At 39.5% G+C, this 22,724-nt stretch overlaps 1 protein-coding gene across 6 annotated transcripts in view; it reads right to left on the bottom strand.

Annotated features, from left to right (window-relative positions):
* Window positions 1-22,194, bottom strand: part of ZNF182 (zinc finger protein 182) — an 82,026-nt gene extending 59,832 nt beyond the window's left edge. For 2 of the 6 annotated variants that reach the window (XM_053580876.1, XM_053580875.1), the window contains exons 1-2: window positions 21,697-22,194; window positions 20,580-20,638 (exon numbers count right to left, since the gene is read on the bottom strand). In XM_053580876.1, coding sequence (XP_053436851.1) covers window positions 20,580-20,594 — 15 coding nt within the window. In that variant the 5' untranslated portion in view covers window positions 20,595-20,638; window positions 21,697-22,194. The remainder of the gene's footprint in view (window positions 1-20,579; window positions 20,639-21,696) is intronic. The other 4 variants (XM_053580872.1, XM_053580874.1, XM_053580877.1 and 1 more) reach the window with 4 other exon arrangements.
* Window positions 22,195-22,724: the final 530 nt, after the last annotated feature.

A 22,724-nucleotide genomic window follows, 5' to 3' on the forward strand; every position in this document is an offset into this window, starting at 1 on the left:
AACCACAAATTCTACATCTGGCAAAACTACCTTTTAAGAATGAAGAGAGAATCAAGACAGACCTACTCTTAAGAAAATGCCTAAAGAAAGTTCTTTAAACACAAAGGACATGATAAAAGAATGAATCTCAGAACATCAAGAAAGAGGCAAGAATAATGGAAAGAGCACAAAAATTGCCAATTAGATATAAATATATAAGCAGGAGAAAGCAGTCTGAGGTAAGGGTGGAGAGAGCAAGAATAATAGAAAAACTTCCCTAAGGATATTTACCAAACTGTGAAGATGATGAGATTTCACCTCTCCAAAAGGTGATTTAATCAATTGTACCTTTATATATTCCTGACTAGCCTGGATTTTTATAGGGTACAAATGTTCCATTTGCAATGAGAAAAAACTTCTATTTCTTTTGTCAAAACAGCAGGACAGAAAAATGCATGGGATCAGACACATGACCCAAAGAAACTAGAATTTTAAAAAATATGTGAGCACATGGCTCAGTGCCTGTAGCTCTGCGGTTAGGGCACCAGCCACATACACTGGGGCTAGCAGGTTCGAACCCAGCCCAGGCCTGCCAAACAGTGACAACTACAACAACAACAAAAAAAAATAGCCAGGCGGGGCGGTGGTTCGAAGGACTAGGGCGCCAGCCCCATATACTGGAGGTGGCAGGTTCAAACCCAGCCCCAGCCAAAAACTGCAAAAAAAAAAAATAGCCCGGTGTTGTGGCAGGTGACTGTAGTCCCAGCTATTTCGGAGGCTGAAGCAAGAGAATTGCTTAAGCACAAGAACGTAAGGTTGCTGTGAGCTGTGATGCCATGGCACTCTACCGAGGACGACACAGTGAGACTGTCTCAAAAAACAAACAAATTAAAAAACAAAAAAAAACTATAGGTTCAGAAGCTCAGGGCCCAAACAGGATAAACCAAAAAAATCCAAACCAGGGCGGCACCTGTGGCTAAGTGAGTAGGGTGCCAGCCCCATATGCCAAGGGTGGCGGGTTCAAACCCGGCCCCGGCCAAACTGCAGAAAAAGAAAAATAGCCGGGCGTTGTAGTGGGCACCTGTAGTCCCAGCTGCTCGGGAGGCTGAGGCAAGAGAATCGCGTAAGCCCAAGAGTTAGAGGTTGCTGTGAGCCGTGTGACGTCATGGCACTCTACCCGAGGGCGGTACACTGAGACTGTCTCTACAAAAAAAAAAAAAAAAAAATTCAAACCAAACACAGACACATCACCATCAAACTGATGAAAAATAAGGACAAGTGAAAAACAATACAATACTGATAAGGGCACAACTATTCAAACAACTGTAGATTTCTCATCAGAAACCATGAAGTACAGAAGGAAGTGGAACTACATTGTTAAAATTCCAAATGAAAATAACAGTCCACTGAGAAATCAATATGCAATGAAAATTTCCTTCAGGAAGGAAGGGGAAATGAAGACATTCTCAATGAAGGAACACTAAGAATGTGTTGCTGGAAGACTAATTCTTCACGACAGGCAACTGATAACTAGAAGGAAACTTGGACTGTCAACAATGAAGAACATCTGAAATGCTAAAAATCTAGGTAAATATAATAGTTATCCTTCTTCTTTTGAGTTCTTTAAAATATGTTTAACAGCCAGAGGAAAAACTATAACATTACTTAATGCAGATTTCAATGTATATAAAAGTAATACATAAGTCAATAAAAACAAAAAAAGAGAGAAGGTAAAGTGACTTATAAGATGGTAAAATTCCTATGTTTCACTTAAAGAGGTAAAATATTGATTCTAAGCATATCACATAAAGTTAAATATATATGATAATCTACAGGGAAACCATCAAATTTGATATAGTCAAAACACAACAGGTAAATGAAAATGTACATGTTAATACCAAAAAATGTACAAATAACCCAAAAGGCAGCAGAAAAGGGGGAACAAAAAAGAAAAAAATATAGAAACCAAATAATAAAATAGTAGACCTAAATCCAAGAGTATCAATAACTACATTAAATGTAAATAGACCAAACATACAAATTAAAGGAATGAAATTTTTGGGTGGCGCCTGTGGCTCAAAGGAGTAGGGCACCAGCCCCATATGCCAGAGGTGGTGGGTTCAGGGCTGGCTCCAGCCAAAAACTGCAAAAAAAGAAAAAAAGAAAGAAAGAAATTTTCAAAATGAATTAAAATAATATTACCCAACTGTTATGGAATGAATTATGTCCCTCCCTGACTCAAATTCATATTTTAAAGCCCCAATCCCCAATGTCACTGTATTTGAAGACAGAGCCTTTATGGAGGTATTTAAGGTTAAATGAGGTCATAGGGGTGGGACCCTAACCCAATAGAACTGATGTACACAGAACAACAGAAACAGACATCAGACCTCTCTCTCTCCATGCTTGAGCAGAGAAAAGGCCATATGAGGACCCAGAAAGAAAGTAGATGTCTGCAAGCCAGAAAGAGTACCCTCATCAGAAATCAAATCAGCCAGCACCTTGATCTGAGACTTCCTAGCCTCCAGAACTACAAAAAAAATAATTTTTATTATTCATGCCACCCACTCTGTGGTACTTTGTTATGGAAGCCCAAGCAGATTAATATACTCAACTATATGATAATCTAGAAGAACATCCATCAAATACAATATTATAGGTAGGATAAAAGTAAGAATGGAAAAAAGTATACCACTGAAATACTAATCAAAGGAAAGCTGCAGCAACCATATTAATAACAGCAAAAGTAAACTTGACAGCAAAAAAACAAAATCATCCGGGATAAAAGACTAAATTAACCAAAAAAGACATAACACTTCTAAAATCATATGCACCTAACAAAAGACCTTCAAAATATATGAAGCAAAAATTGATACAACTGACATGAGAAATAGGCAATTCTGCCAGAATAATTAAACACTTTAATACTCTTTTCTAAGCAACTAATAGAACCAGTAGACAGAGAATCAGCACAAATACAGAAGTGAACCACACTATCAACCAACTGTATGCAAATGACATATACAAAACACTTCACTAAAAAACAACAGAACAGTCTGGACATGGTGAATCATATCTATAATCCTAACACTTTGGGAAGCCAACACAGATAGATGGCTTGAGGCCAGGTTGAGACTAGCCTGGACAATACAGTGCAACCCCATCTATATAAGAAATAGAAAAATTTGCTGGGCATAGTAGCCCACACCTGTAGTCCCAGCTACTCAGGAGGCTGAGGAAGGAGAATCACTTGAGCCCAAGAGTGAGGGCTGCAGTGAGCAATGATGACACCACTGCACTCTAGCCCAGGCCACAGAGTGAGACTCCATCTCGAAAAAAAAAAAAACAAAAAAAAAACAGAATATATACACTCTTTTCAAGTAAACATGAAACCTTCGCCAAGATACAGCATATTGTGAGTCAGAGAACAAACTTCAACAAATTTAGAAGAACTGAAATCATACAAAGTATGTTCTCAGACCATAATGAATTTTTTTAAGGCAAATAACAGAAAGATAATAGGAAAATCTCTAGATACTTAGAAATTAAACATCATTCTTCTAAATAATATATTGGTGAAAGAGGAAGTCCCAAAGAAAATTAGAAAATACTATGAACTGAATAAAAATGAAAATATACAAAAATTTGTGGAATGCAGCTAAGACAATTTTAGAGACTATCTTACAGCTTTAAATGAATACATTGAAAAGTTTTAGTTGTTTTTTTGTTTTTTGGGGTTTTTTTTTGCAGTTTTTGGTCAGGGCTGGGTTTGAACCCACCACCTCCAGCATATGGGGTCAGCACCCTACTCCTTTGAGCCACAGGCACTGCCCTACACTGAAAAGTTTTCAATCAACAATCTAAGCTTCCTTCTTTAGAAGAACAAGATAAACCCAAAACAAATTACAGAAAGAAAATAATAGAGTAGAAATTATAGAAGACTAAACATCATACTTAACTACAACACCTACCAATCTCATAACTTAACTGAGGAATTGCTGAGAATAAGACATTCTCCTGGCAAGCCTGGAAATCTCTTATCACTTGGAAGGCAAGCCACCAAGTAACTCAGTAATCCCAGAGGAGCAAAGATCAGTCCTGTGGTAGTAAGGTAATGCTTGTTAAACATCAAGTATTTTATGGCAGTTCCTTGAAGGATTAGTGGGAGAAAATTGCATTAGTCTTTTTGGAAATCATTTCCTTGAGTACATAACTTTTTACAACCTTTGTTTACCCATATGAAATCATTTTCTTGAGCTCGTAGCCCCTAAAGCACATGGTCCCTGAGTGCAAGGCCCATGCATAACTTTGCTGAGTAATCTTTCCGCCCAATATGTATCTTCTCAATAAAAGGACTCTGAGAGAAGTGCTCAGGGCTATCCTGCACCTATGGTTAGCCTCACCTCTTGCAGCTCGTACTGTCTTGTGTAATCGTTTATGCGGTCACAACAAGAAATCATTGAAATGTACAACAGAAAAACAATAGAGAACGGTCAATGAAATCAAAAGTTAGTTTTTTAAAAAGGATGATAAAATTGATAAACCCCTAGCAATACTGACAAGGGGAAAAAAAGAGAAGAGACAAATTACCCAAATCCGAAATAAAATGACAGACATTACAAGGATAAGGGAAAATTACAAACAACTCTACATATATAAATTTGAAAAACTAAGATATAAACTTAGATAAAATGGACGAATTTCAAAAACCACAAACTACCAAAATTTACCCAAGATTAACGAGATACTATAAATAGTCCTAGAAATGCTGGACGTGGTGTCTCATGCCTGTAATCCCAGCATTCTGGGAGACCAAGACGGGTAGATTGCCTGAGCCAGAGTGAGACCTCATTTCTAAAAAAAATAGCTGGGCATGTAGCAGGCACCTGTAGTCCCAGCTACTTGGGAGGCTGAGGCAAGGGAATCGCTTAAGCCCAAGAGTTTGAGGTTGCTGTGAGCTGTGACACCATAGCATTCTACTGAGGGTGACAAAATGAGACTGTCTCAAAAAAAATAGTCCTAGAACTAATAAAGAAATTAAATTTTTACATAAAAGCCTTCCCCTAAAAGAAAACTGAAGACACTGATGGTTTCACCAGCATAGTCTACCACATTTTTTTTTTTTTTTGTAGAGACAGAGTCTCACTTTATGGCCCTCGGTATAGTGCCATGGCCTCACACAGCTCACAGCAACCTCCAACTCCTGGGCTTAAGCGATTCTCTTGCCTCAGCCTCCCGAGTAGAGTCTACCACATTTTTAAAGAAGAAATGACACCAATTCTACACATATATCCCAGAAAATAGAGGAGAGAGAAATACTTCCAACTCATTTTAAAAGGCATTATACCCTGATACAAAATCCAAACAGGAAAGAAAGACATTACAGGAAAAGAAAACTAAAGCACTATCTACCTCTAATGAACACAGGTGCAAATGTCCTCTACAAAATACTAGCAGACTGAATCTACCAATATATAAAATGAATGCACTATGACCAAGTAGAGTTAATTTCAGGAAGGCAAGGCTAGTTCTATATTGAAAAATCAATCAATATAATCTACCAAGTTTGATACAGAAAAGGCATTTGATTTGAAAAAGTTAAGGAATGATAAAAATTAGGGGGAGGGAGAGACAAGATGGCTGACTGAAGCCAGCCTTCCAGAGGCTCCCGTCCAGAAGGAGAGTTAAAGGACAGAAATTTAGCAAGTAACCTGGCAGATTAGAGCTGCGCCAAGAAAGTTGAAGAATGCACATCACCCCTGCTGAGGCAAGCTGAAACCCCAAGGATACAAACAAAAGGGACAAAATCCATCACCAAGCGAATGGGAGTCCCCTCCCCCATGAGAATGGCTCGGATAAACCCCATAAACAAACAAGCAGAGTTCAAAAGTCCTCCCATTATACTCCACAGGAGAGACCCTCTAAAAACTGGACCTACTTCCCCTACTATGGTGCCATGGCGCTCTCCTGCTAGTCATAAAACTGTGTAAAACTGTATATATTCTCTACTTGCAATTCTGAGTTCCCAGCACTCACCTCCACACTCACTCTGAGGTCTAGAAGCCTGTCCCCCAGGAGTCCAGACTCTTGGGTGATTTCTCGAGGGGTGTGGACAGGGCCTGGACTGCTGCTGGCCAGTGCTGATTCTGCGGCACAGGAGTGAGGAGAGGATGGTCACCTGAGAGGGAAACACGGCGGAGTGGCAGTGCCCCGAGGCGCAGAGCAGCAGCTGTTTTTGGCAACAATAGGGCTCACCCCTGGATATTCTGGAGTCACACCCCCTGTCTCTCAGGGCAACTAGAGGAGGCCGGGCATCTTCTCAGGTGGCAACCACCGGAAGAACAGATCAGGGACAGAAACGCAGGCCCCGTGAGTAAAGGGTTTGCCTGAGGCGGTACCAGCCTTGGTGGAGCACAGTGCTGGCTGACTCCCAGGGCAGGGCTGACCCAAAGGACTACTTTACTGAGCCTAAGACGCACCCAGCCACCAGGGGATCATCAGCCTAGACAAAGGAGGGTAGGAGGCTAGAACTGACAGCTAACCATGCTGCAAATACAAACTACCAGGCAGCAACAAAGACAGGGCCTAAGGCGCAGGTTCTGTGAACTCAACACAGCTTCTCTTCTGTAGGGAAATTTAGACGGGACAGAAACAAATTCCACAAAATTGTCCTGTTCTGTCAGTAACATCAATCGGGGTGGGCTGGAACTGAGTGAACACCCCCAGCCTCCATCAAGTGCCCGAGGTTGTAAGGCCTCACCTCCCCCCGCCAAATAGAGGCAGAGAGCAGCGGCCTGGCTCAGGAGACATAGATTTCCTTGTGATTAAGGCAGGTGCAAACCCCTGGAATATCTGCTCATTGGAGGCAACTGGGTCACAGCCCTGTGAGGTTATCAGTGACTGGGTGTGACACAGGTGCAAGGTGGGGAAGGAAGCATCAACCTTCCCAGACAAATCTCATTGCTGGGTGGGTCCTACTGACCTCATGGAACACCGGACCAAGTCATATTTGAGTTGTTAGAGACTCCTGCAATCTAGTTGCCAGAGACCCTTTAAACTCTTCCACCTGAGACAGGTGCTGACTGACTCAATTGATTTGGATCTTTTGAACTTAGCCAATCACCCAAGGACTATACAAGTGGTGCCCTGGGTGTGTGGTTGTAGGAAGGTTTGATTTTCCTTTTCCAATTGTTGCCTGTGGAGGACGGGGTGACTTAATTACTGGTATTTCTCCACAGCTGAGACTTCAACCAGAGTTAACTGTTTCACTAGGTTCGGATAGAGACCAGCTGAAAACAAGACAGAGCCACTTAGCCCCACCACACCAAACAGGTCCCCAGTTTCTGAGGCCATAGCACAGTACGGGTCCTCGGCAAAGCTCCAGGGAAAAGTCAAACGGTGTAAAATGATCATGGGGTGGAATCAGCGGAAAAACTCTGGTAACATGAATAACCAGAGTAGATCAACAACCCCAAGGAAAGATATGGAAGATGTAACTGAAGATCCAATTCATAAACAGCTGGCCGAGATGTTAGAAATCGAATTCAGAATTTGGATTGCAAACAAGATTAATAGAATGGAGGAAAATTTGGAATTAGAAATTTGAGGAAAAAAATCAAAAGTTGTCTCAAGAATTCAACGAATTTAAAGACAAAACGACCAAAGATTTTGACACATTGAAGCAAGATTTTGTAGTCCTCAAAGATCTGAAAAATACAGTAGAATCCCTCAGTAACAGAGTGGAGCAAGCAGAAGAAAGGATTTCAGACACTGAAGACAAAGCTTTTCAATGCTCCCAAACTCTCAAAGAGGAGGAGAAATGGAGAGCAAAAACGAATCATTCTCGCAGAGATCTCTGGGATAATTCAAAGAAGACTAATATCCACCTCATTGGAATCCCTGAAAGTGATGAAGTGGCTTTGCAAGGCACAGAGGCCCTTCTCCATGAAATTATTAAAGAGAATTTTATCAGACATGCCAAGAGATTCTGAAATTCAGACAGCAGACAGTTTCAGAACCCCAGCATGACTCAACCTGAATAAGACATCCCCCAGGCACATCACCATTAATTTCGGTAAAGTTAATATGATGGAGAAAATTCTGAAAGCAGCCAGACGTAAGAAAACCATTACCTATAAAGGGAAGAATATTAGAATGACTGCAGATCTCTCTGCTGAAACTTTTCAAGCCAGAAGAGGGTGGTCATTGAGTTTTAATCTCCTAAAACTAAATAACTTTCAATCCAGGATCCTGTATCCAGCTAAAATGAGTTTCATTTATGATGGAGAAATTAAATACTTTATAGACATTCACATGTTGAAGAAATTTGCCATAAACAAACCAGCTCTTCAGGATATTCTCAGAGCTATCCTCCATAATGACCAGCCCAATACCCTGCCACAAAAGTAAACTCACTCACAAACTTCTCATCAAACTCCAAATTCCACAGTGGCGAAAGGATTAAAAACGTCCACTGGACTTTCAAAAAACTCAATTCCCAAAATTTTACCAGACTTATCAATATTTTCCATTAATGTGAACAGCTTAAACTGTCCTCTAAAGAGGCACAAGTTGGCAAACTGGACACAAAAACTCAGGCCAGGTATTTGCTCCATACAAGAATCAATCTTACCTTAAAAGATAAACATAGACTCAGGGTGAAAGGATGGTCCTCCATATTTCAGGCAAATGGAAATCAGAAAAAAGCAGGTGTTGTAATTCTATTTGTAAATACAATAGGATTTAAAAGAACAAAAGTAAGGAAGGATAAGAACGGTCACTTCATATTTGTTAAGGGTAATACTCAATATGATGAGATTTCCATTATTAACATTTATGCACCCAAACAGAATGTACCTCAATTTATAAGAGAAACTCTAACAGACATGAGCAACTTGATTTCCTAGATCTCCATAATAGTCGGAGATTTCAACACTCCTTTGGCAGTGTTGGATAGATCCTCCAATAAGATGAGCAAAGGAATTTTGGATCTAAACCTAACCATCCAACATTTGGATTTAGCAGACATCTACAGAACATTTCATCCCAACAAAACTGAATATACATACTTCTCATCAGCCCACAGAACATACTTGAAAATTGATCACACCTTACGTCACAAGTCTAACCTCAGTGAATTGAAAGGAATAGAAATTATTCTTTGCACCTTCTCGGACCAGCATGGAATAAAAGTTGAACTCAATAACAACAGGAATCTGCATACTCATACAAAAACATGGAAGTTAAATAACCTTATGCTGAATGACAGCTAGGTCAGAGATGAGATTAAGAAGGAAATTACCAAATTTTTGGAACAAAATGACAAAGAAGACATGAATTATCAGAACCTCTGGGATACCGCAAAGGCAGTCCAAGAGGGAAATTTATAGCACCGCAAGCCTTCCACAAGAGAACGGAAAGAGAGGAAGTTAACAATTAATGGGACATCTCAAGCAACGGGAAAAGGAAGAACATTCCAACCCCAAACCCAGTAGAAGAAAAGAAATAACCAAAAGTAGAGCAAAATTAAATGAAAATAAAAACGATAGAATTATACAACAGATCAATAAATCAAAAAGTTGGTTTTCTGAAAAGGTCAATAAAATAGATAAACCTTTGGCTAACCTAACCAGGAAAAAAAGAGTAAAATCTCTAATCTCATCAATCAGAAACGACAAAGACGAAATAACAGACTCCTCAGAAATTCAAATAATTCTTAATAAATATTACAAGAAACTTTATTCTCAGAACTATGAAAATCTGAAGGAAATTGACCAATACTTGGAAGCACGTCATCTTCCAAGACTTAGCCAGAATCAAGTGGAAATGTTGAACAGGCCTATATCAAGTTCTGAAATAGCATCAACCATACAAAATCTCCCTAAAAAGAAAAGCCCAGGACCAGATGGCTTCACGTCAGAATTCTACCAAACCTTTAAAGAGGAACTAGTACCTATATTACTCAACCTGTTCCAAAATATAGAAAAAGAAGGAAGACTACCCAACATGTTCTATGAAGCAAACATCGTCCTGATCCCCAAACCAGGAAAAGACCCAACAAGAAAAGAAAATTATAGACCGATATCACTAATGAATATAGATGCAAAAATATTCAACAAGATCCTAACAAACAGAATCCAGCAACACATCAAACAAATTATACATCATGACCAAGTCAGTTTTATCCCAGGGTCTCAAGGCTGGTTCAATATACGTAAATCTATAAATATAATTCAGCACATAAACAAATTAAAAAACAAAGACCATATGATTCTCTCAATTGATGGAGAAAAAGCTTTTGATAATATCCAGCATCCCTTCATGATCAGAACACTTAAGAAAATTGGTATAGAAAGGACATTTCTTAAACTGATAGAGGCCATCTACAGCAAACCCACAGCCAATATCATATTGAATGGAGTTAAATTGAAATCCTTTCCACTCAGATCAGGAACCAGACAAGGTTGCCCATTGTCTCCACTGCTCTTTAACATTTTAATGGAAGTTTTAGCCATGGCAATTAGGGAAGAAAAGGCGATCAAGGGTATCCATATAGGGTCAGAAGAGATCAAACTTTCGTTCTTCGCAGATGATATGATTGCATATCTGGAAAACACCAGGGACTGTAGTACAAAACTCTTATAAGTGATCAAGGAATACAGCAGCGTCTCAGGTTACAAAATCAACATTCATAAATTGGTAGCCTTTATATATACCAACAATAGTCAAGCTGAAAAAACAGTTAAGGACTCTGTTTCATTCACAGTAGTGCCAAAGAAGATGAAATATGATGAGTTTATCTAACAAAGGATGTGAAAAATCTCTATAAAGAGAACTATGAAACTCTAAGAAAAATAGCTGAAAATGTTAACAAACAGAAAAACATACCATGCTCATGGCTGGGAAGAATCAACATTGTTAAATTGTCCATACTACCCCAAGCAACATACAATTTTAATGCAATCCCTATTAAAGCTCCACTGTCATACTTTAAAGATCTTGAAAAAATAATACTTCGTTTTATATGGAATCAGAAAAAACCTCGAATAGCCAAGACATTACTCAGAAATAAAAACAAAGCAGGAGGAATCACGCTACCGGACCTCAGACTATACTATAAATCGATAGTGATCAAAACAACATGGTACTGGCACAAAAACAGAGAGGTAGAGGTATGGAACAGAATAGAGAACCAAGAGATGAACCCAACTACTTACTGTTATTTGATCTTTGACAAGCCAATTAAAAACATTCAGTGGGGAAAAGATTCCCTATTTAACAAATGATGCTGGGTGAACTGGCTGGCAACCTGTACAAGACTAAAACTCGACCCACACCTTTCACCATTAACTAAGACAGACTCTCACTGGGTTAAAGATTTAAACTTAAGACATGAAACTATAAAATACTAGAAGAGAGTGCAGGGAAAACTCTTGAAGAAATCGGTCTGGGTGAATATTTTATGAGGAGGACCCCCCCGGGCAAGTGAAGCAGCTTCAAAAATACACTATTGGGACCTGATCAAAATAAAAAGCTTCTGCACAGCCAAGAACACAGTAAGTAAAGCCAGCAGACAGCCCTCAGAATGGGAGAAGATATTTGCAGGTTATGTCTCCAACAAAGGTTTAATAACTAGACTCCACAGAGAACTCAAACATATTAGCAAGAAAAGAACAAGTGATCCCATCTCAGGGTGGGCAAGGGACTTGAAGAGAAACCTCTCTGAAGAAGACAGGCACACGGCCTACAGACAAATGAAAAAAATGCTCATATGCTTAATCATCAGAGAAATGCAAGTCAAAACTACTTTGAGATATCATCTAATTCCAGTAAGATTAGCCCATATCACAAAATCCCAAGACCAGAGATGTTGGCGTGGATGTGGAGAAAAGGGAACACTTGTACACTGCTGGTGGGAATGCAAATTAATATGTTCCTTTTGGAAAGATGTTTGGAGAACACTTAGAGATCTAAAAATAGACCTGCCATTCGATCCTATAATTCTTCCACTAGGTATGTACCCAGAAGACAAAGAATCACATTATAACAAAGATATCTGTACCAGAATGTTTATTGCAGCCCAATTCATAATTGCTAAGTCATGGAAGAATCCCAAGTGCCCATCGATCCACAAATGGATTAATAAATTGTGGTATATGTACACCATGGAATATTATGCAGCCTTAAAGAAAGATGGAGACTTTACCTCTTTCATGTTTACATGGATGGAGCTGGAACATATTCTTCTTCATAAAGTATCTCAAGAATGGAAGAAAAAGTATCCAATGTACTCAGCCCTACTATGAAACTAATTTATGGCTTTCATATGAAAGCTATAACCCAGTTATAACCTAAGAATATGGGGAAGAGTGAGAGGGAGAGGGGAGGGAGGGGGGAGGATGGGCGGAGGGAGGGTGATTGGTGGGATTACACCTACGGTGCATCTTACAAGGGTCCATGTGAAACTCAGTAAATGTAGAATATAAATGTCTTAATACAGTAACTAAGAAAATGCCAGGAAGGCTATGTTAACCAGTGTGATGAAAATATGTCAAGTGGTCTATAAAACCAGTATATGGTGAAAAAAAAAAAAAAAGAAAAAGAAAAAAAGAAAAAAAAATGGGGGAGAAACTAGAAAAAGAAAAGAACTTTCTGAACCTAACAAAAAGTATCTATAAAATATCTCAAGAGAACACCAATCTGAATTATGAAGTCTAAATGTTTTCCCCCTAAATTCAAAAACAAGGCCAGGATGTATACTCTCACCATTCCTATTCAGTATTTTTTTTTTTTTTTGAGACAGAGCCTCAAGCTGTCACCCTGGGTAGAGTACTGTGGCATCACAGCTCACAGCAACCTCCAACTCCTGGGCTCAAGGGATTCTCCTGCCTCCCCCTCCCAAGTAGCTGGGATTACAGGCCCCTGCCACAACACCTGGCTATTTTTTTGGTTGCAGGGCCCGGGCTGGATTCAAACCTGCCAGCTCAGGTGTATGTGGCTGGCGCCTTAGCCGCTTGAGCCACAGATGCTGAGCCCCGATTTAGTATTTAAACTAGAAATTTTAGGCAGTGCAAGAGTGCAGGAAAACAGAAATAAAAGGCATTCTGATTGGAAAGACAAAATAAATCTGTCTCAATTCATAAACATGATTGGTCTATATAGAAAATCTCTGCAAAAATAATTCTTATGACTAGTAAGTAAAATAGATTAGCAAGATCAAGGATATAAATTCAACAAATAAAAATCAATCATATTTGTTTTAAAAACAAAACCATTTACAATAGCTTTAAAAGACATCATGATGGACTGAATTATGTCTCCCCCAGATTCGTATGTTGAAGCTCTAGAGGTAATTAAGGTTAAATGAGATCAGAAGGGTAGAACCCTAATCTAATATGACTAGTGTCCTTAAAAAAAGAGGAAGTAACACCGGAGTTCCCTCCCCATTCCTACTCACCTTGTGCTCAAACAGAGGAAATGTTATGTAAGGATGCAGCTGTTAGCAAACCACGAAGACAGACCTTGCCAGAAACCAACTCTGGCAGCACCTTGATCCTGGGTATCTAGCTTCCAAAACAGTGACAAAATAAATTTTTGTTGTTTAAGCCACCCAGTCTGTCATACTTTTTTTTTTTTTGGCAGTTTTTGGTGGGGGCTGAGTTTAAACCTGCCACCTCCGGCATATGGGGCCAGCACCCCACTCCTTTGAACCACAAGCACCACCCCTGTCATACTTTGTTATGGCAGCCTGAGCAACTAACATACATGTATAATGTATGTTATACATTTCTATATGCTGAAAATTATAAAATGTGGATGAAATAAATTAAAGAAGAAATGGTGAGACATACCGTGTAATTTATAGACTGGAATGCAGGTGGACATGTGGGTACTTAAGGGAAGAGTCATATCTTGATGTGCTTGCATTGCTAGAAATAAGGATTTGATAAGCTTAAAACCCATATTCAATTGTTTGTTATAAATAGGTCAGGAACTGAATTAAGAAAATGATTGCATGGCTCAGCACCTGTAGCTGGGTGGTTACGGTGCTAGCCACATACACAGAGGCAGGTGGGTTCAAACTCGGCCCAGGCCTGCTAAACAATAACTGCAACAAAAAAGTAGCCAGGCATTGTGGCGGGTGCCTGTAGTCCCAGCTACTTGGGAAGACTGAGGCAAGAGACTTGCTTAAGCCCAAGAGTTTGAGGTTGCCGTGAGCTGTGACTTCATGGCACTCCACCAAGGGTGACACAGTGAGACTCTGTCTCAAAAAAAAAAAAGAAAGAAAATGATTGCAGATGATGGGCAAAAGGGAACAGAGACAGGGGAGAAGTGGATCAGAGAAACCCAAGACCTGTTCGACAGCCTGGCGTTTTTTCAGGCTGTGTTGCCAGAGCTTCACCCCTCCCCCAGTGCAACTCAGCTCAGTGTCAGAGGTCACTTAGCCCTGAGAGGCAAGACTTGCCCAGGCAGGGTTGCCCTCTCAGGGAAAGTGAGTGCTTTGGGGGTGATAGGGAATGCAGAATGCACTAGAGACAGGATGAGCATTTAAACCTTGTTAAGAGAGAAAAAGTCTCTCAGGAAAAGATAAGGAGAAAAATATCTTCTTTCTCCTGTCATCTTGGTATGGGCAGAAGTGCCAGCTCATCTGAGCACAAGGCTTCCCGGGGGTTAATTGCCATTCCTGAGATTTGTGTCGTAGTTTAATTAGGGTCTGCTTTGACATCCTGCTCCAGGACTATGTTCCCTGTCCCATGCTCTGTTTGTGTTAAGATCATAAATAACTTAGAGTAATAATAGTAAGAGGTAAATCAGTCTAATTGATGTAGTTAAAGAAATGGTTTGATTAGAAAATGCAAGCCTAGCAAGAACCATGACATAAGGGTTTAGCCTTCCTCCATTAGATTGATGATTAAAACAGTGATGTGTGTAATAAAAACAGAGCTAGCCTGAAGCGAGGGGTTTCCACTGGTCCTCATGCTTGGAGGTGGACAGTAACTCTCACCCAGCTCTTTAAAAAAACATTCTCTTTGTGTCTTGACTATTCATTTTCCCTCATCCTCTCATCCCTGCCAGTCACTGGGAAAGAATCACGGTGTAGTTTGGGGCTAGTCCCCAACACTGGAAGACTCAACATAGTAAAGATGTCAATTCTCCCAAACTGATCTATAGGTTTAACTCAATTCCTACCAAAATCCTACCAAGATAATTTTTAGAGATACAAGAAAAGATTATTCTAAAATTTATATAGGAAGGCAAAGGAATGAAAACAGCTAAACAATTTTTAAAAAGTAGAATAAAGTAGGAGAAATAATATTACCTGATTTTAAACTTACTTTAACATTGCAGTAATGAAGACAGTGTTGTATTGATGAAGGGGTGGACACATATATCAAAAGAACAGAATAGAGAAACTAAAACTACTACAATAAAACATAGGAGAAAAACTACATGACACAGGTCTGAGCAATAATTTTTTGGATATGATCCCAAAAGCTCAGACAATAAAAACAAAAATATATAAATGGGATTACATTAAATTAAAAGCTTCTTCATATTGGCTATTTGTATGTCATCTCCTGATGTCTGTCTATTCATGTTCTTTGCCTACTTTTTAATGGGGTTATATAGGATTTTTCTATTGAGTTCCTTGTAAATTCTATATATTAGTCCCTTGTCAAATGAAATTCAAATTAGACCACAATGACATATCATCTTAGTCTAGTCAAAACGGATATTATTAAAAAGCAAAAAACCAACATGTTGGCAAGGACATGTTGGCAAGGGTATGGAGAAAAGGAAACAGCTGTACACTGTTGGTGGAAGTGTAAGTTAGTACAATCTGTATGGAAAACATTATGGAGATTTCTGAAAGAACTAAAAATAGAACTACCATTTGTTTCAGTAATCCCAGTATTAGGTATCTACACAAAGGAAAATAAATAATTATATCAAGAAGATACCTGCCCTCATATGTTTATCGTAGCACTATTCACAATAGCAAAGATACGGAATCAACCATAAGTGTTTATCACCAGATGACTGTATAAAGGAAATGTGATAACATACACCCAATGGAATACTATTTAGCCATAAAAAATAAAATGTCCTTTTAAAAAAAAAAAAAAACAGAGTCTCACTTTGTTGCCCTCCGTAGAGTGCTGTTGTATCACAGCTCACAGCAACCTCTAGCTCTTGAGCTAGGGTGATTCTCTCGCCTCAGCCTCCGGAGTTGCTGGGACTACAGGCAGCCGCCACAATGCCCAACTATTTTTTTTGCAATTGCCACTGCTGTTTTAGCTGGCTGGTGCTGGGTTCAAACCCGTTACCATCAGTATATGCCAGCGCCCTACCCATGAGCCACAGGCACCATCCAAAAAAATAAAATGTCTTTTGTAGCAAAATGGTTGGAACTGGAGACAATTATTTTAAGTGAAACAACTCATACAGAAAGACAAATAACTTCAGGTTCTCACTTATATGTGGGAGCTAAATAATGTGTACACATGGACACAGAATGTTGAATAATAGACAATGGAGATTTGCAAGAGTGGGTGGGTGGAAAGGGGGTGGATGATGAGATATTACTTAATGGGTACAACATATATTATTCAAATGATAGATAACCTAAAAGTTCTAACTTCACAGCTATGTAATACTCCATGTAACAAAATTGTATTTGTACCACATACACTTACACAAGTAATTTTTTTCTAAAAATTTTTCATAGCAAAGGATACAAGAGAGTGAAGAGGCAAACCATGGAAAGGGAGAAAATATTTGCAAGCCATACATCTGATTTGGGGTTAATATCCAAAATATATATATGTAAGGAACTAAAACAGGTCAATAGCAAGGAAATAACCCAATTTAAAAATGGGCAAAAGACACAAATAGACATTTCTCAAAAAAGATATATAAATGAAAAAAATGTTCAACATCACTACTCATTAGGGAAATACAAATTAAAACCACAGTGAGATATCACCTCACACCTATCAGAATGGCTATTATTAAAAAGATTTTTAAAAACAAGTATTGGCAAGGATGTGGGAAAAAGGAAACCCTTGCACACTGTTGGAGGAAATGTAAATTAGTATAGCCATTGTAGAAAACAGAAAATTACTGAAAAAAAGTAAAAAACAGAATTACCATATAATCCAGCATTCCCACTTCTGGGTATATAGTATCCAAAAGATCCAAAGAATATACTAACTCTTCAGTATATCAAAGAGTTGCACTCTCATGTTGACTGCAGCATTTTTCCCAACAGCCAAGTTATGGATTCAACCTAGGTTTCCATCAAAGATGAACAGATAAAGAAAATGTGGTACATATTCACAATAGAAGACTACTCGGCCTTCAAAAAGAGGGAAATTCTGTCATTTGCAAGAATGGATGAACCTGGAGGACACTATGCTAAGCAAAATAAGACAAGCTCAGAAAGGTAAAATACTGATGTTGTCATTTATCTGTGGAAGCTAAAACAGTTGGTTTCACAGAAGTAGAGGGTAGAAGAGTGGTTACTAGAGGCAGGAAAGGGTAGGGAGGCAGGAGGATAGCCAAAGGTTGGTTAACGGATGAATAAGTACACCTAGACAGGAGGAATGAGTTCTAGTGTTCTACAGCTGTTGCAGGATGACCATAATTAGCAACAGATTATTGTACATTTTCAAATAGCTAGAAGAGAGTTGCTCTGCAAACAACACTGTTAAGAGAACAAAAGGACAAGCCACATACTTAGAGAAAATACTTACAAACCGCGTATCCAACACAAAACTAGTAGAAGAATGTACAAAGAACTATCAAAACTCAACAGTGAGAAAATCTAATTTTAAAATGAGCAGAAACTTTTTCTTTTTTTTGTAGAGACAGAGTCTTACTTTATCGTGGCATCACACAGCTCATAGCAACCTCCAACTCCTGGGCTTAGGTGATTCTCTTGCCTCAGCCTGCCAAGTAGCTAGGACTACAGGCGCCCCACCACAACGCCCGGCTATTTTTTGTTGCAATTTGGCCAGGGCGGGGTTTGAACCCGCCACCCTCAGTATATGGGGCCGGCACCCTACCCACTGAGCCACAGGCACCGCCCATGAGCAGAAACTTTTTAATAGACATTTCATCAAAGATGATATAGAAAAAGTAAATAAGCATATATATAAAGATGCTCAACATTTTTAGCCATTGGGAAATGCAAATTAAACCATAATGAGATACACAACTACATGCCTATTGGAATGACTAAAGTAAAAATACCAAAAATAAAAAATGCTAACAAAAATGTGGAGCAACTAGAATTCATAAATTACATGAAATGAAAAATGGTTCAACCACTCTGGAAAACAATTTGGCAATTTTTTTAAAAGTTAGACAGGCTTGGCGCCTGCAGCTAAGCAGCTAGGGAGCCAGCCACATACACCAGAGCTGGTGGGTTTGAATCCAGCCCGGGCCTGTCAAACAACACTGACAAATACAACCAAAAAATTGCTGGGCATTGTGGCGGGCACCTGTAGATCAAGGTACTTGGGAGGCTGAGGCAAGAGAATCGCTTAAGCCCAAGAATTAGAGGTTGCCGTCAGCTGTGACACCATAGCACTCTACGAGGGTGACAAAGTAAGACCCTGTCTCAAAAAAAAAAAAAAAAAGTTAACATACACTTACCATATGACCCACCAACACAGTATTTATTCCAGAGAAATGAAAACTTGTGTTCATACAAAAACTTGTGTATGGTTGCTAAAAGTAACTCTACTCCTAATTGCCAAAAAATGGAAATAACCCAAATGTCTCTTAACAAATGAATAAGCTGTGATACATTTATACATGGACTACAACTCAGCAATAAAAAGAAAGAACTATTAACACACAAAAAAATAACTTGGATGAATCTCCAGGGAATTGTGCCAAAAAAAAAAAAAATCCAATTCCAAAAGGTCACATACTGTATGATTCCATTTATATTAATATCATTGTTGAAATGACAAAATTGCTGGTATGTAGAACAGATTAGTAGTTCCCAGGAGTTTAGGAATGGGTAGGAGGGGGCAGCACCTGTGGCTCAAGGAGTAGGGCGCCAGCCCCATATACAGGAGGTGGCGGGTTCAAACCCAGCCTCAGCCAAAAACTGCCCCCCCCAAAAAAGAAAGGAATGGGTAGGAGGGAGGAAGGGTGGTGGATGTAGCTATAAAAGGACAACTTGAGGATAACATCTCCCTGTGCTAGTGGAGTGATTCTGTGCTTGGTTTTGATACTACACTACAGTTCTGTGGGGTGTTATCACGGGAAACTGAGGAAAAGGCACACAGGATTTCTCTGTACTATTCTTAGAATCCCATGTAAATTTATCATCTCAAAAGGAAAAGGTTACCTGGCACATGACCCCACTCACATGACATTCTTAAAAAGACAAAACTATAGACCTGTGGCTGGGTGAGGTTATAGATGGGGAAGGATGTAACTATAAAGAGAGAGCATGTAGGATTTTGTTGGGGATTTGTTGTGGTAATGAAACTATTATCCATCCTATAGATTAGTCATATCAATATGTACATGTGTTAACATTTATCAACCTATACAACAGCAAAATAAATTTTGCTCCATGTTAATTTTAAAGATAAAGATTTAAAAAGTGAAAGAAAAGATGATAGGCTGGGCACAGTGGCTCATGCCTGTAATCCTAGCATTCTGGGAGGCCAAGGTGGGTGGCCTGCCTTAGCTCACAAGTTTGAGACCACCCTGAGCCAGAGAAAGACCTCATCTCTAAAAATAGCCGGGTGCTGCGGCAGGCGCTTGTAGTCCCAGCTACTTGGGAGGCTGAGGCAAGTGAATGGCTTAAGCCCAAGAGTTTGATGTTGCTGTGAGCTGTGACGCCAACGCACTCTATGGGGCGACATAGTGAGACTCTGTCTCAAAAAAAAAGAAAGAAAGAAAGAAAAAAGATGATGAGCTATGGGTATCTGAACATTGTCTCTTGGCCAAAAGATAATTCAAAGTCCAACTGAGAAAATTACTTCAGGAAAATCATTTGAAAGACAGGCAGGACCCTAAGAGATTTCATTCCAAAATTACATTTTGACATGGTATTTTGACGTATTATCTACAGGAATGCTGTAGGTAATATACACATTATATTAAACATTATAACACACATTAGAACACACATTGTACTAAATTGTGTACAGGAAAGCTGTAGGTAATATATGCAGGAAACCAGAGACTGCACTTATCACCAGGCTAGGGTTGAAGACAATTCCACCATTCACATGAAGACTTGGCAAAGAAATGCCTTGAAAAGCAATTCTAGGAAACCTTGACTTCCCCCCAGGCTTTGGTGTGCTCTCTCCTGGTGAGGTGAGCCCAGGTACTGATTATGTTTCCCTTTGACTGTCAGAAGCTCAAGGAGAAATTGACAGCTGAATATTAATTCATATATCTGTTACACCCTAAATCCTACATGTAGACACATTTGGCCTGGATCCTCGGTCTCTTATTTTCCCTGATCCTAATCCTTACTTACAAATACTATAATTTCCTATTTTATGGCAAAGAGTCCTATATATCACATCCACAGTAAAACAGATAAAATGAACAGACAGACATACCTGGGATTTGGCCATTTCCTGCTCTTCTTGAGAAAAAGCAGAGATTTGTGAAGACTGAGCTGAAAAAAGTGGAGAAGAGTGTATGACAGCTTATGAGGACACAACCCAAATTATCTAGCTAGGAATCCCTTCATACTAGCAGGCCAAGAAGCCACTCTGTGGAAGAGTTTGAGAAACCATGTGGTTTTAACACCAACTAGTATATTCCTGACTCTTTTTTTTTTTTTTTTTTAGCTTTTTAAGAGACAGAGTCTCACTTTATCGCCTTTGGTAGAGTGCCATGGCATCACGGCTCACAGCAACCTCCAGCTCTTGGGCTTAGGCGATTCTCTTGCCTCCTGACTCTTTTCTTAATGTAAACGCTAAATACAAAAGGTTATATATATATATATATATATATTAATATATGTAATATATATAACACATATACATATATGTACATATATATTAAATTGTGTACTGACCCAGAAATTATATTTCTAAAGTATTTTCCTTAATCAAATAATTCATTATACTGTATCATAATTTCTCTGTAAGTACCTTAACCTCAGCATTGACTTTAATAATGCCAAACTTAAGCAATCCTATATGACCCACAATAAGGGATTAATAATGAAATATAGGGATTAAGTGTTAGACGGATGTTAAAAATGTCATATAAAATTAACTGTACACATATCTCATGTACTCTGTGGTACATATATCTCAACTTAAACTTTAAAACCAGTATAGAAAAATTTAAACTGAATTATATTAAACTTCTAAATGAAAACAAAGTTATAAAACTGCAGAAACCCATTTTAAAACTTTATGTTAAATGTTAAAAAGGTATACCCCTATACACTAAAAATGGGAATAAGAATAGTAATTTAAATGGGGGACAGAATTAGCTCCTTTTATTGTCTTTTCTTCTATTTCCTAATTAATCTATAATTCAAATGTGCTATTTGTTAAACGACAAAAACTTACTCTAAAACTATTATCTCAACGACATTTTCCTCTCAAAACCCCTCAAACCTCGTGGCGCCTGGCCCCATCCACCGTTCCCAGGCCCCAAACTCCGGGAGAAGCCCACAGTTAGGTGAGTCCTCACAGGTGCGTGCCTCTTTCTGCTCACCTCACAACGACTGTCTTGCCCAAAAGCCGAAAAGAGCCCTTCAGGTGCAGGTTCACTTCAGCTGGAGCGTTCACAATAGGCCCTTATCTCTAGGCTCGGGCAAAAGAAGAGGGCAGAGGGAGGAGCGGGGTGCATCTACTGAGGGGCCTGAAAGATGCGCATGAACCTTTAGAACCGGTCACTGTGCTGGGAAATGTGTAAAAGTTTAATAAGCCGCATTCAATCCTGACTAGCCACGTAACTTTGGCCACCATTTAGCCCCCAGACCCTCATTCACTGAACTCTCGGTGCCTCACCACTCACTCCCTCCCCCTCTTCACTCATCTCCTAGAACTCCCCATCACTCAGCCCACGACCCCTAGCACTTGCCCCCTCAACCTCGCTCTCTCAACATCAGATTTTCTGTTCATTGACGAGAAGACCGTTACAAGAACTGGCCCCGACAAGCACTTCCGCTTCAGGAATGACTCTTTGGCACCGCAGTCAAACACGACTGCAGCGGCCAGTTCTGCGCACGCTCAGTGGTGCCTTTGAGGCCACGTCTGCCAACAGTCAACATGGCGCAAGGAAGGTGCCCGAACGGCGAGGCAGGCGCAGAAGGAAGGTAAGCTATTGATGACGTCACATCCCTGAGACGAGATGGCCGCACCCACCTCGAATTTTTCGAATGCGGACGCGGAGAGCCAGTGTTTACTTTGTTCTGCGGAAATGACAATCCTAAGACTTCAGACACCAACTTTTTTATTGGGAGGGGCCCGGGAAGGGAAGTACCTGATTAAAGAAAAGATTCTAGCTGGTGGCAATTTCGTGTTTTGAACTTGGAGGGCTGGAACTGGGTTGCAGGTGTAATTGACAACTGCGCGACAGAAACTCTTTGCCTGCACGAAGACTAGCTAAGAGGTAGAGGAAAGCCACTGGCTCCAACTAGTGGCTAGTTCTGGGAGTTTACATTATAGCGTTTGAAGGATGGTAGGTTGGTATGTGGAAGCAAGCTGAAGAATAAATGGTGATTTGGGACACACACTCAC

Source organism: Nycticebus coucang, chromosome X, assembly GCF_027406575.1.
Source record: "Nycticebus coucang isolate mNycCou1 chromosome X, mNycCou1.pri, whole genome shotgun sequence".
Lineage (NCBI taxonomy): Eukaryota > Metazoa > Chordata > Mammalia > Primates > Lorisidae > Nycticebus > Nycticebus coucang.